The sequence below is a fragment of the Charadrius vociferus genome, unplaced genomic scaffold, assembly GCF_000708025.1.
Source record: "Charadrius vociferus isolate BGI_N301 unplaced genomic scaffold, ASM70802v2 scaffold110, whole genome shotgun sequence".
NCBI lineage: Eukaryota > Metazoa > Chordata > Aves > Charadriiformes > Charadriidae > Charadrius > Charadrius vociferus.
Window position 1 is genome coordinate 3116488 of NW_009646761.1, and position 13785 is coordinate 3130272.

Genomic DNA, 13785 nt, shown 5'->3' on the forward strand with positions numbered 1-13785 from the left:
CCCCCCCCCCCCCGCCATGGCAGTTGGGGGTAGAAGGACAATAATACACTGTGCAGTGTGTGAAATAAATTATGGAACCGTGACATCATCTGTAGTTGAACAAACAGCAACAGAAGTTGAAAATAAATAAATAAGCAGGCAAACTGCTGTTTTTCTTCTTGCACTGTTTACATGTTTTTATAACTTCAATGCTTTAGAGTAATGCCTTTATGACTTAGAGCCAGACCATCACCGGACTCTTCGTCTGTGCCCTGACTGCTCGTGATACTTCCCTTTCGAAGGCAATATGGAATAGGGAGGTTCAGAACTCCCCACTGCTGTATGGAAGGAGTTCGTAACACCCGTCTCCCACCTGCCTCCTGTCGTTGCAGCCACGGTGCTGCCTGTGCTCCCTCCTCTTTGTGTGTAATACTGCTGGCAAGGGACCACAGCGCTCTGTGGCCCTGCTTCCCATTCGCCTGGCACTCACCTTGCTGCCAAACTTGCATTTCTTCTTGCAGCTGGTGGTCTTTATCTAAAGAATGTTATTTGCCAAAACTAGGAGAAGAAAGGGGGAGGGCATGTTGAACCCTATGAAAGACATTGTGTGGATTCTGAATCTGGGGTTGGAGGGTGAGCAACTTTTTGTGTCTTTTGTGATGGTGAAAATGACATTATTTTTTCTTTCAGTATTTTTTTCCCCTCTGTAAATAGGTCAGATTTCAGTCCAGTATGTAGAATTTTAAAAGTTATATGTTTTTGAAAATAGCCAGAAGTTTGGGGAGTTTTCCATGAACTAGTGGAAAATATATTCAGAAGTCCAGATGTTTTCCCTTTGGAGGACTTAGAAGAGTTCTCAGCTAAGGAAGCAACCTTGGCCAAGAACAAAGAGATTATTTCCCATGCACTGCTGGGACTTCTCAGACCTTAAAAAAACCACCAACAACCCCAAACAACAAAACCCCACAACCCACCCCCCACCACCCCCCAAACAAAACAACAAAAAAACCCACCAAAAATCCGTTTCTTAGCCTGACAGAAACTTCTGCATTTCTAAGCAGTTCATAGACTTGAGCTACTTCCTTTCAATATCCAAGAAACTTGGACTTTTGGACTTTGATCCTTACATTTGGACTTTGTGATCCTTCCTGCTATGACCCTCCCACCCTCCCCCCCCGAATCCCATCAAAATGGAGTCATCTACAAGATAATTTATTTGAAAGGAATTAGATTTAATGAAGAAAAAGTAGGATTCTCGTGAGCTAATGTAAGTATCTGTCTTAGCCAGTGTAACTGTAGGTTACAGTTACAAAGCCACAGGCATTTGATTAGCAGAGCTGAAAAATGTCCCTGTGCAAATGGATCTTGCAATTCCAGGAGGGAAGTACAACTTGCCGCGTACTTGGTATTAGCTACAGCTCTGGACCTTGCCCTCCTGACCACCAGTGTTGCAGAGAGAGGAATTATATGCCTGTGTGGCTGTTTGAAACCCAGGCAAAGCAGTGATCATAGTCATGCCTTTCAAGAGGCATGCATCCTGTTTGGAGATACACTTGACAAAGCTCAGCAAGACAGGACCGAACAAAAATAATCCCTGCTGGAGAACAAGACTGTCTTTCCTTTGATGGCCAGCAGCCAGATTCATGAGGTCACTTCCAGTCAAATGCAATATGAAGCAGAGCCGTGCCAGCAAGGTTATGAGGAATCTCATGCCACCAGTGAAGCAGATCTACTAAGCTGTGTTTGAGATGAGGTCTTACCTCTTATACAAGAAATATGAAGTTGCTAGAAACCACTTATTCCTGTTGGTTATTGCAATGGAGTACCACAGACAATTTAGCCGGGCTCTGCCAAAACCCTGCTCCATTCCTCCTTACTGGTGCTCTGGTACCAGGAAGCGCAATGAAAACATCTCTCAGCTTGCTGCCTGCTACCTGTGCAGGAAATTCCTGTTCCTCCTCTTCAGGAACTCCTGTGTCTGTCACGTTTCCTATCAGCCAGTCTAAATGTTTTGGTGACATACAGGAATTTGACGACAAGGTGCTGAGAAGTGCCATTGCACCCAATGACAGCCTTAGGTATTTCCTCAGATTTGTTGTTTTGACAATTGTGGCTGTATATTAAATGCAAAAGGTGACACTTGGCATCATTAGTACAGGAACAGGTTATTTTCAATATCTGTTTTCATGAACTTTATGGGTAGTGATAGTTAGAGGTGAGCTAAGGTGTTAGGCAAAATCTGGTGCAGGCTTTACTTGGCCTGGATCCAGAAATAACTAATGATAAATATGCATCTATTTGTCTAATATATTTAGTGTTTCCATTTTCCCTTTTTAGGCACATTGTAAGGCGCAATTTTTAGAAACTCCTTGCCCAATTAGATACCTGAACTTGTACTTGCTTGGATTATAGCTGTCTAAAAACGCAACCTTCTTAAAGTAATTGCCGAAATCAGTGTGTCATCCTTGGCTTAGGCAGACAATTTCTCCTCCTCTGGCCTCTGGAGGCCTCACAGGTGCTTCTTCCTGGTTGATTCCACAGGAAACCTCGGCACTCCCTTTGGGGAGATGTGGTTCACTGGGCGTCCACATATCAGGAGGATGGATGTGGCACAACACAGAAAGACATGTTTCCAAGTTTTAGGACTGTGAAGGCTACAGAAAAATGGTATAGTGAGCTCTGTAATATACAATAGATGAACATTATAGCAGAAATTTGTCCTGAAGAAGAGACCTAAAGGTTATGAACTTATTATCTCTATAGATTTCTTACAGAGAATCTAAACATGTGGAAGAAAAGCTATATCAAAATAATGTGTCTTTGTTTTAATGGAATTTAAACACCTCCTCATACCTTCTCTTTAGGCTACATGGTGCTTGCCCATGCTAATGTATGGCAACTGCTCATCAGAAAAGTTATAGCGTACCTTTGGACACCAGTTGTTACGATAAAGCGGAAGAGACTTGAGAAGTTAGGATGAGGAAACTGAAATCAAATAAACATTTAAATAAAATAGCTGAAAATTAGTTGTTTCACTTTGAACTTCCAAGAATGGGGTCTCGGGTCTCATTCCTTTGCTGTCAGGTGTGCTTCTTTAAGCTGCAGTTGAAAAGATTCAGGTTTCTCGTACTGCCTGATAACTGGTACAGCCACAGAATGCTGCAGGAATAGGTATAATCCTGCATGTGGGCTGTGATGATAAATCATTATTTTTTCAGTCTGCTTGAAGGACTCTGCGGATGAGATACTCCAAAATGTATATTAATCATATAATTACTTGTATTACTTGTTTGGCTGAATCTTTTGTCTGTAATTGACCTTTAATTAAGGTTTACTGAGGATGAGATGACAGAAATAGTGATTATATTTTGCCCTTAAAAAGAATGCTTCAGCTATCACTGTTGCTATTCTCCTGCCAACCCACTTTCTCATCTGCTTTTCATCCTGTTTGAGCTAATTCTGCAGCAAGCACTGGCTGTATTCAAGAGCCTCCTATAACTTTATCAGCGTACCCAGTGTGTCAAGGCAAATCTAGAAAGAAAGCAGAGTGTATTTTCTCCTTATATGCCATTTGACAGTAAAATATATTTAGGGTTTTTTTTTTTTTTCAAGTATGCTCTCCAACTGTGTCCATAGATTAATGATATTTTATATCCTTCATGACCATCCTATGAGGCAAGCGCTTCTGGTTAAAATGGGAGAAGCATGAAATCTCTGTTAAAAATTCTTCTTCTGTCTGTTTCTTTTTTAGAATTCCTATTGCTAAATCAAAGAGAAGTAGCTGGGAGCTCTCTGTGCGTCTAGGAGATGGAATTTACCCAGTTGCAGTTTCAAAGGATGGCACATCATTTTTTGTAAGTTCTGCTCATTTTCTAAGAAATTCAATGTATTGAGTCAATGTGTATTATCCTTGACACCTACTACCATTCTCTATCTGTTCAATGACCAAACATAGATAGATTTTTGTTTTGTCTTTTGTAGGCATTGCTGTGAATTGCAAAACAAGACACTCTATGTTAATTAAATAATGCTAGTCTACAAAGATTTTTCTCTGCTCGTGCCTGTGTAACATTTTTGTATCTACTTGTTTATTAAATTAGTTTTCTAATTAACGGCACTGTTAAGTGTCTTGTTTAGAAGTAAGGTCCTGTGCTCCGTTGTAGATATATGAAAGGAAGAAAATAAGTGCCATGTCAACAAAAATCACATTAGCTTAAGTTAGTGATTAAAAAAACAAATCAAAAGACTAAGGAAGTTGAATGCATAGTAATACTGGAATGGAATTATTCAGCACCTCAGTAGTAAAATTATGTGGTCATAGTAAAATGTGGTCATAGTTTCAAGATGTTTCTAAGTTACTTCAGATGCAATGTGTGCAAACTATTTTTACGTAGATATTCTAAGATAATTACGTAAGCATGTACATAATGGTGTCAGCGTGAAAGGCAGAAAGGCAGATGATGAAAGTAGAAGAATGGTAATGCTGTGTTCAGTAGTTCAGCTGTTCAGCAGAATAAAGCCAAGACACAAGCTGGTTGAATTGGAGTATTGACAAGGTAGATTTAGAGAGAGAACTACTTTTTAAGTCTGTTAATGGTAATTCCACAACCAAACTGAGAATTCATTTTGAAAATAGACAGCTGACTTGCATAGTATCTGCTGACTTTTAGGCAAAAGTTTTCAAGAGTCTACAGAAGACAGTTATTCTTAGAATCATTGAAAAGTGGGACTATGAAGAATCCTAGAAGTTCTCTAGTTTACTTCTGATGACTATTTACTCTCACAGAATCACAGAACCATTTAGGTTGGAAAAGACCCTCAAGATCAGCGAAACCAACCATAAACCTAACACTGCCAAGTCCACCACTAAACCATGTCCCTAAGCACTGTGTCTACACATCTTTTAAATACCTCTAGGGATGGTGACTCAGGCAGCCTGTTCCAATGCTTGATAATCCTTTTGGTGAAGAATTTTTTCCTCGTATCCAATCTAAACCTCCCCTGGCACAACTTGAGGTCATTTCCTCTTGTCCTATCACCTGTTACTTGGGAGAAGAGACTGACTCCCCCCTCGCTACAACCTCCTTTCAGGTAGTTGTAGAGTCTGTAGAGTCTCCCCTCAGCCTCCTTTTCTCCAGACTAAACAACCCCATTTCCCTCAGCCGCTCCTCATAAGACTTCTGCTTGAGACCTTCACCAACTTCATTGCTCTTCTTTGGACGTGCTCCAGCACTTCAATGTCTGTTGTGTAGTGAGGGCCCCAAAATTGAACACAGTATTTGAGGTGGGGCCTCACCAGTGCTGAGTACAGGGTGACTTCTTGTGTGTCTTCATTAAAGACACTTCTGCAACATCTGCCCTGTAACTTTTTTTTATAGTCGTGGTGTTCACTCCTATGTTGCATTCAGAATCATGAGATTCCTTTGTAAAAGGACATTTAAATTAATATTTCATATAATGAAAACGTTATTGTCTTGATGTTTCACTTCTGCTTTGCTCTACTGAAATTTCAATGTTAAAGACGTTCTTTTCAGTTGAAACTGGTCATGTTTTTAGGTGGTTATTTTCACTTACGTGAATTGAGGTAGTGAAAACCTAGAATTTATTTTTCAATCTTTTTGTTGGCCTAACTGGGGCAAGAAGATGCCAAACTAATATCATTTTTAGTATTACCTTTACCTCCGTCACACTGTAATACTCATATACTCATGATGAATGTGAGAGTATGAATAGAGAGCAGAGATACTTTCTGTTCCGCGTGCATCGTAGGTGCACTGTAAAAAGGATATGGAGAAGATCAGTCATTGTGGTCAGCACCTTTAAAAGTTTTCTCTTTCAAGTGTACTACTCTTAAGTGTGAAAGAACGTGGTCATTTTAGTTGTAGTGTTTCTTTTAGAAAGAATTCCAGGAGGTCTTGAACAACTGTTTACTCAGTACCTAATATATGGTGTTGCACGGTGGCTGGGACACTCACCCCACTTGCAGAATGGTGCTTCAGGAGCAAAGGCCATGTCTGCGTGCAGCTTTTTACTGAATTAAATTTATCTAATGGCCCTAACAGGCATCCTGTGAACTTGGACAAAACCCATTGCTCAAACAACAAAACATCTCTGCCACATTTCAGCCTAATTTAGAGTTGGACTGGCACTGGTTTGTGTGACAGAGAGAGCCCTTCCCAGGAGCAGTGGTTGCCCCCAGCCTTCCCACCTTTTTGTTGACCGCGGTCAGCCTGGACCTGCCTGCTGCTGTGAGGGAGACACGGGGTGGCTGCTGGTCGCTGTGGGTGTTGCATAGGCCCTTTCTGCTGTCAGTTCATAAATCTAATTCCCGTAGCCAGACCTCCCTAAACTAGTCGTTTGGTTCAGCACAGCTAATTACACAGGCATGCATCTGTGTGCATGCATTTAGTTATGTAGGCTGTCACTTATACTTGCTTATCAAATTCAATAAAGACATATCTTTCAGTCAGCCAGAGGAAAGTTTACAGACAGAGGAGGCCTAAGCATCCTTTTATACTTTTATGTCTATCGATTGTGAAGGCGACTGAACATATGAGCTTGTATGTGGGTCAGTCCTGGATTCTGCTTGCAGCTGAGCAGCTGCATTGTAAACTGCAGTGTGTATCTCCAGGAGGTACGGACTCTGAGAAAGGATGCTGAACATGTAATGCTATTGCTGCTGATGTATCATTTCAACATACACAAAATCATTCCTATCTATACCACAGTCCAAACCCTTCTCTCGCTTTAAATGGGGCTGTTAAACAGTTCTGGTGTCTTGCAGCAGTACGAGCATTACAGCTGTTGTAAGCCCAATTTAACAAGGCATATGTGGAGCTTGATTTCTAGTCTTTCAGTTTGTTATTCAAACACCTCCAACATCATCAAGTGGTTGGTCAAGCATTAATGAACTAAGCAAGAATAAGTAGTTAAGCATGGCCTTATTTTTGGTGTTTGTTTTCGTAAATTCCTTAATCTCTCAAAAAGTTGTTTGAGCCCCCTTTGCCACTTTTCCTTAGCAGGGAAGGCGCTGAGGGATAGCAGCAAGAATCCCATCAAGGTGGGGAGGGGAGCAACAGACCTGCGGAGGTTCCTTGCATCCCTGCAGCATGCTACTGCTGTTACCTCTCACTGCTAGGTGAGGAGAGAGGAGCACCCCTGGGGAGCTGAGCACCCCACAGCATCACAGTGAAGGGATATGTAAGCAACAGGGAGGAAGTAGGGATGCCAGGTAGGACAGGCTGCGTACCCTAAAGGTTGGGCCAGAGGGGTTGATGACAAATTTTTGCATTCTGATTCTACCCTAACCAAGCCTGTATACTTCCGGAGAGATAATTCCTTATTTACTTGTATTTGGAAAATTCCTTAGCTGGTGAAATAAATCATAGTAGGTGTATTTCACTGTGACCAGAGGTCTGTCTCATTTAAACCTTAACGTATAGCGTACTAAAATTAACTCCTGAGCTTGGGTTTGTTAAAAAAAAAAAAAAAAAAAAAAAAAAAGGTAACTGTTTTTGAATACCAAGGTTGTTTAGATTGTTTAGAGTTACACTTATTTTTCACTGTTACTGGATAAATAGCAGAGGGCATGTTATTCTTTATTGATAATCTTCTTTTTGCTGGGGTTCTTGTGTGATTGTGCTGCAGACAAGAGAATATACTCAATACAGCACGATCTAAAATCTGAATTATTATTCAAAGCTTTACAATGGAAAAACAATTGTCTTAAAACTTCAAAGAAGAAAAGTCAAAGACTAGGAATGAGGAATCTTGTTTCTGATCAGGAGGTATAACATACCATCAGAAAAAATGGGGAAATCCAAAGCCTTCTTTATTAAAACTTTGCTGTCAGAAACACCAGCCTCACTTTTTGAACTCCTGCATTTACTTTTTGCTATTAAATTGGTGTGACACGGGCTCCTGACTTTGTGGGTTGTGTCCCCTTGTGGCTTGTGACAAAGATAGCTGAATCTGTGGTGCAGTTAGATAGCCCAGTGGGAGGGCCACCTTCACATTCCCCTTCAGAAGTTTGCTCCCGTGGCAAACAGTGCATTGCAGCAGCAGCGTTCGCATCCTGATTTACTTTGTTTACCACTGGGACTCTTCCAACAGTGACTCCTTTCTTTTTTCCTTAACTCTTCTACTCTCGCCAGCCGAAACCTCAGCACCTCACAGTGTGCAGTGCTTTGCTCTCTGTGCAGGGAGTGTGAGCAGCAGGCTTCTCCACGCTTCCCGCTGTTTGCGAGCAGATCATTCGTCAGCATCTCGGTCTATGGGTCATCTGTGGTTTTCTTCCTTTATCATGAGAATCTTAATGAATTGTGCAGTGTTAACTGCTCTTTGCTCGCTCTTTATTTTTCAGGATTTTGAGTTTTGTAACCGTCTGGTTTTAACCATTTTATTTGTAACAGAGGTCCTGGATGCAAGCTGGCCTTGGGACACTTTAGTGGCCTTGCTTCCCCAAAGTGTGAAGGACTTAAAAGATCAGTGGTCCGGTATGAGTAATACTGTTTGCCTGAAGCAGTGCAAACAAAAAATATTAGTTTTCTTGTTTCCAGTAGAGGTTAAAAACTTTCGTGAATTATAACTTGATATTTTTTCTTTTAAAATAAAAGTTGCTCTGTTGTTATTGTGAAGCCGGCAACATATAAGGTAATACTTAAGTTTGTATAAAATTAATGTACTAGAATTTTCAGTATCAGACAGTTGTTTCTGGTGATACCCTATCAACATAACAACACGTACTTTAGTAATTAAAAGATTCTAACAACCTGACTTGAGAATTAAAATTTATGAACTTTGGTGAGATCTGCTTACTTGTGTACCAAGAGCTTGCCAACTAAGTTCATGTAAATGTCTGTTACTCTTTTTCATTGTTATTTTTCTTATATAATAATTGCTAGAAGCATCTTTAATTAGCTGCTTGTCATATATATCCATTTAGTTCTTCAGAGGACAGGTGGTCAGATTCTGGGCTTTGATTAGTATTCTTCTTCTGCTTAAAATTTTTCCTCTCATCAGTGGTGTTAAAGATCTTACACTCAAGATTACTGCTGAAATAGAATTTGAAGGAAGAATACCCTCCTTTATATCAGACTAGTATAAACCAGCAACAGGCAGTCCAGAAGCATCCCTCCACCGAACTCTGGAATCTTTTATTAAGTTCAATTTTACACAGGAATCTTTTTGATCTTGCTCTTTTTGATTGTCAGTCTGGCTATGAAATGTGTGTATTTTATGATTTTATTGATACAAAGACTTGATCCTGTTTTGCTGATGAAGGTTGGAGTCTGTTCTTCCCTTACAAAGCTTGAGCGTTCTGCAGAGTACCAAAGAACAGGAGGGACAAAAGCAAACGGGAACCTACGTATATTGAGTAAACCTGGTAGCTGTGTGGTTTCCTTGTACCATACTAAATTGACCCTTCAAAGCCAGATGTCGGCCACCAAGGATGCTGTGGATCCATGTGATGGTGACTTTGCCTATTCTCAGACTTTCACTCCTGGCTGCTCACAGCCAGTACAGAGTCCCTTTGCTAATGGTGTGCTGGATGGGAGCTGTGTTGTGAGCAGCCCCCTGGCCACTGGTGTGTGTAGGGCTTCAGTGTCATGGACATCCATGAATCGACCTTCTCCAATGTGGATGCATTTTCATGTAGGTAACACACTTAAAATGTGTGATAAAAATAACAGCAAAGAATGTAACTGGCTGTTGTGGTTTGGGCTGGACTGGCCAATGCAAGGGAGAACATAAATACATTGGACTGGGTATCTGATAATAAAGTTCAATTTATTGGATCCACCACTGTATAATTTGAATTCAACAAAAGAATGATCAAAGATAAATAGTTATGTGACTGCGGGGCAATCTTTTCACTGGTATAACACACCTTCCTTATTTCGTTCAATATTCTTCAATTTTATTTTTCTGTTATGAATGTCACTCAAATTAGACAACTAAAGAATGGTTTGTATTGGTATCTTTGTGATGGAGGAGGTGGTAGAAAAGGGGTGGATCATCTTGATTTTTGTCTACACCTCTGCTTTCACAAAAGCGATGGGTGAATCCAAAGGCTCAAATGATGAATACCAGCAGTAAGTAATTACACTTTAGGAGATACAGTCATGTTTCTTTCTGGTTGAAGTTTGTTGCTCTATACGTAGGTTGAGGACCTAATTTTAGTTCAACAAGGAATTTGTAGCTGTATTTTATGCAATAAACTGCATTCTTGAAAACCTTTTTGGCGTGATTCATTTTCTGATTCTTTATTATAGTATAGGAATCCTCTGTCTTGAGAATTCTTTGACTTGCGTGATTTCTCTGCAAGTAATTGTTGTTATTCTACTTTATGTTTCAAACCAGCCCTTTCTGTTAGGGTTCTTCATCTCTGTAGCAGATGCATACCTTCCCAGACCACTTAGCCTCATCTTCTCATCTGTTCAGTTGACAAAGAATTTCCAGATGTTTTCACTTATAAAGTAGCTTCTTATCATTGAAGTTGTGGTGAATGAAAGTTGTTTATTTTTTTTTTTTTAAAGCGTAAGGTGAAATAGTTCAGAAGTTACTTTGAGCAAATGGAAATTCGATATATTTCCAGAGGGACCTGTGTAGGTCAAACACTGAACAAGAGGAGTAGAGAAAGCTTAATTACTTTTTTCAGATTGCTACTAGAATTGGCTACCACTATCACAAAATATTGGATCACTTCCTAAATTCAAATTTAAGAACAGGTAAATATAGTACAGACATGAAACCTTTATGAAAAATTTGTGAAGCTTGTTCAGCCCAATGAGAAATTGATTAGTGAATGCTTTTAATATTTTTTAGGGAAAAGCGATGTTTTTTCCCCCTCTGTCTTTTTCATGAGAAGTAAAGAATTTATTAGCTATCTGTGAGGTGTAAAGTTGGCCTGTGTACCTCTTAATATTTTTGCAAGAGAAAATCTATTGTATAGTATGTAAATGAGAGCATAAAAATACAAATCTAAGGCATTACTGTTGTCATTATTTGAGTATATCCTATATCATCAGCATAGAGTATATAAGTAGTTATCTGTATGCCTTAATTTAGTTAGTGAGTTCATGTATATCTAGTTACGATTAAGCTCTGACTTCAAATTAAAATGTAATAAACATTTAATTAGGAGAACTCTGCTGTATTCCTTCGCTGTAAATTTTATGACTGAGGGGTAAGTTGATTTTAAAATTACTTTGGGAAACATTTTCTTTGTTTTGTAAATGCTCTTCAGGTTGAGGAAAAAATGCTGAAGTAGAAATATCACCCAAAAATCAAACTAGATGCAGCTGAAGTATGCAAAGCATCAAGTGTGAAAAGGGATAATATAATGTAAAATCAGAGCAACAGTACAGAAATTTGCTGTTAGCGAACTTAGTCCACATTTAATTCCTTAAACACAAATGTGAATGGAGTGGGATCGTAATTCAGTGCATATTAAATTCAGTCTTTCCAGTGGTCCATGTAAAAGAATAACATTGCCCAACCCTATCAATATAAAATTAATAATCTTGTTAAGAGAATCAATAAAATACCAGAATTATTATGACTAGTATTTTACACTTCTGGTATGCTCCAGGCACATAATAATATATAACTAATTGGTCATATAAAAGAAATATAAGGGCTGTTTTAATAGGGATGAAAAGTGAATACCTGTAGGAATTAAAACAATGAGAGGGGCAGCCAGTAGAGATACAAATTAACATGTATAACAGGAGCAGTAAATGAAGTTTTTTCTGGTTAGTCTAGTTCTAAATATGTATTGTTATATATTGGAATTTTACATATGTTATAGTGTATTTCATTCCATACATATAACACTGTTACTCCAATGCCCCATATTAGTTTGAGTGAAGGGAAAGTGCACATGTAAAGGCACAAGCAGAGGCGGCAGATCAGTTAGATAATCCGTACAGCTGTAAGCAGAAAACTTTTCCTGCCTTTTTCCAAATGTTTTGTATTTTACCTGCAGAGTAGCACACAAATTCTCCATTGCAGTACACGTGTAGTTATGCAAACAAAACCCTTCATTACCAGGTTCTATAGGTTGTGTACCTACTTTTCCTCTTTTAATTCAGGTTCAAATCCAGAGTATTTCTATTTCTAAGACTTATGTGTTTTGTATAATGGCATTTTAATGCGGTATGCATAAGCTAACCCTGGGGTGATAGCAGAACCCATGATTTCTACCCTTGCAAAACCACTACCATTATCACTGGGTTATTATAGGGCTCCTACTTGTTGACAGACTGTGGCTTTATGGACCCTGTATTTCTTTTTGTATAGTGGCAGATTTACTGGAAGGGCAGAGGCTGCCCCATCCTAATCCTGATGGGGTGGAGACAGGTTCTCCTGGGAGGCAAGCGCTGTACGCTTGAACCCTTCAATCTGAGGAGAGCATTGATCTTCACGTTCTGACTCTGTGGGCAAGTGCTTTAATTGCTACGTTTCTGTGGCTGCTGACATTGTGTTTTTTAAATGAAAGTGGCCTTGGCCTCAGTATCTTGTTGTGAACTCTGTTTCTGGTATGCGTTTCCACTTTGCTGCATTGAGTCTCACAGAGAATTTAGATGCTGGGACATGTTAGATGAGGTAGAGGTAAAAATGCTTAGGTAAATGTTACGTATATTGATATAATATTTGTATGAACCTGTATTGGGTATACTTGCGTACTAAGCAAAAAAAGAAGCAGAGTGTATCTGGATTGCATGTTTTTTAAAATACCACACCAGTTTAGCAGAAAGTATGTGTAAGGGATTGGTACAATAGGTGTATGTTTGCTTTGTAAAGAGAGGTTGTTGGTGTGGGTTTGTATGTCTCAGATTAGCTTATTCACACAGTACCCCATAGGCGTGTAGAGAAAATATCTACAAGGTTGAGAACTAAAAATGACATGAGAAGTAATGAATTAATTGTGTAATTTTAAATATGCTCTCCCCTCTATGTCAGGGCAGTGTAATAGCTTGGTTTTGGTAGCTTTTGGAGATCTGTAGTTCTGCGGCAAAACTCACAGTAACATATGGTCTGGCACTGGTATGTAGCCTACAAGAAATGTTTAAAAAGAAAATGCAATGAAAGGTCTGAAATGATAAAATGTAAAATACTTTAAAAGCAAGCATTGTTGGTTTGAATATTTATTTTCCATGTGTTAGAATTGGACTTCTCTTCATTGTTTTAAAGCATAGTTCTTAGATGGCAGAGAAGGAGCTAGGTTTTTACAGTGATTAATTCTAAATTTACCTAATGAAGAGTTTTACCCACACAGGTGGCTTCATAGGATGAATTCCTGTGGTATGAAAATAGACACTATGTTCTGCCATGGGTCATGATCCAATGATTCCAGGAATTCCAGTGAACACAGAATTGAAATATAAATTAAATATCTGTAATGATACAGATAACATACCGTTTCCTTTCTTCAGAAAGTCTTTTTTCTGGTGTAACAGCATTTAATGTGTCCTGCCACCCTTCTAGTCCTTCTGTGGTCTTTTGGTGTAAGACTGAAAACTCCTTGGGGCATGGGTGTTGTCTTCAATTTGTGTGTGTGCCATGCACACTTCAGATCCTGCACCACAATGTTCATATCATTGTTTTCTAGTTTCTAAAAACAATGCTTACAGGAGCATCGCTTGGATGCTTTTCTTTACCGTTGATTTTACATCCAACAAAACTGGAAAGAAAAAGCCCAACCAACTCCTCCCTGCCTTCAGAAACTCCTCCAACTTCCCACCCCCCACCCCAAATTTGGTAGAAGGAGAAGATTAAAAAATGTTGTGAGCTCCTCCTGCT

At 39.3% G+C, this 13785-nt stretch overlaps 1 protein-coding gene across 1 annotated transcript in view; it reads left to right on the forward strand.

Moving 5' to 3' along the window:
* The window catches only part of PCCA (propionyl CoA carboxylase, alpha polypeptide), a 306936-nt gene that overhangs the window by 186002 nt on the left and 107149 nt on the right, over positions 1-13785 (forward strand). Inside the window, exon 19 of the mRNA XM_009892045.1 lies at positions 3731-3833. Within this exon, the coding sequence (XP_009890347.1) occupies positions 3731-3833 (103 nt within the window). The remainder of the gene's footprint in view (positions 1-3730; positions 3834-13785) is intronic.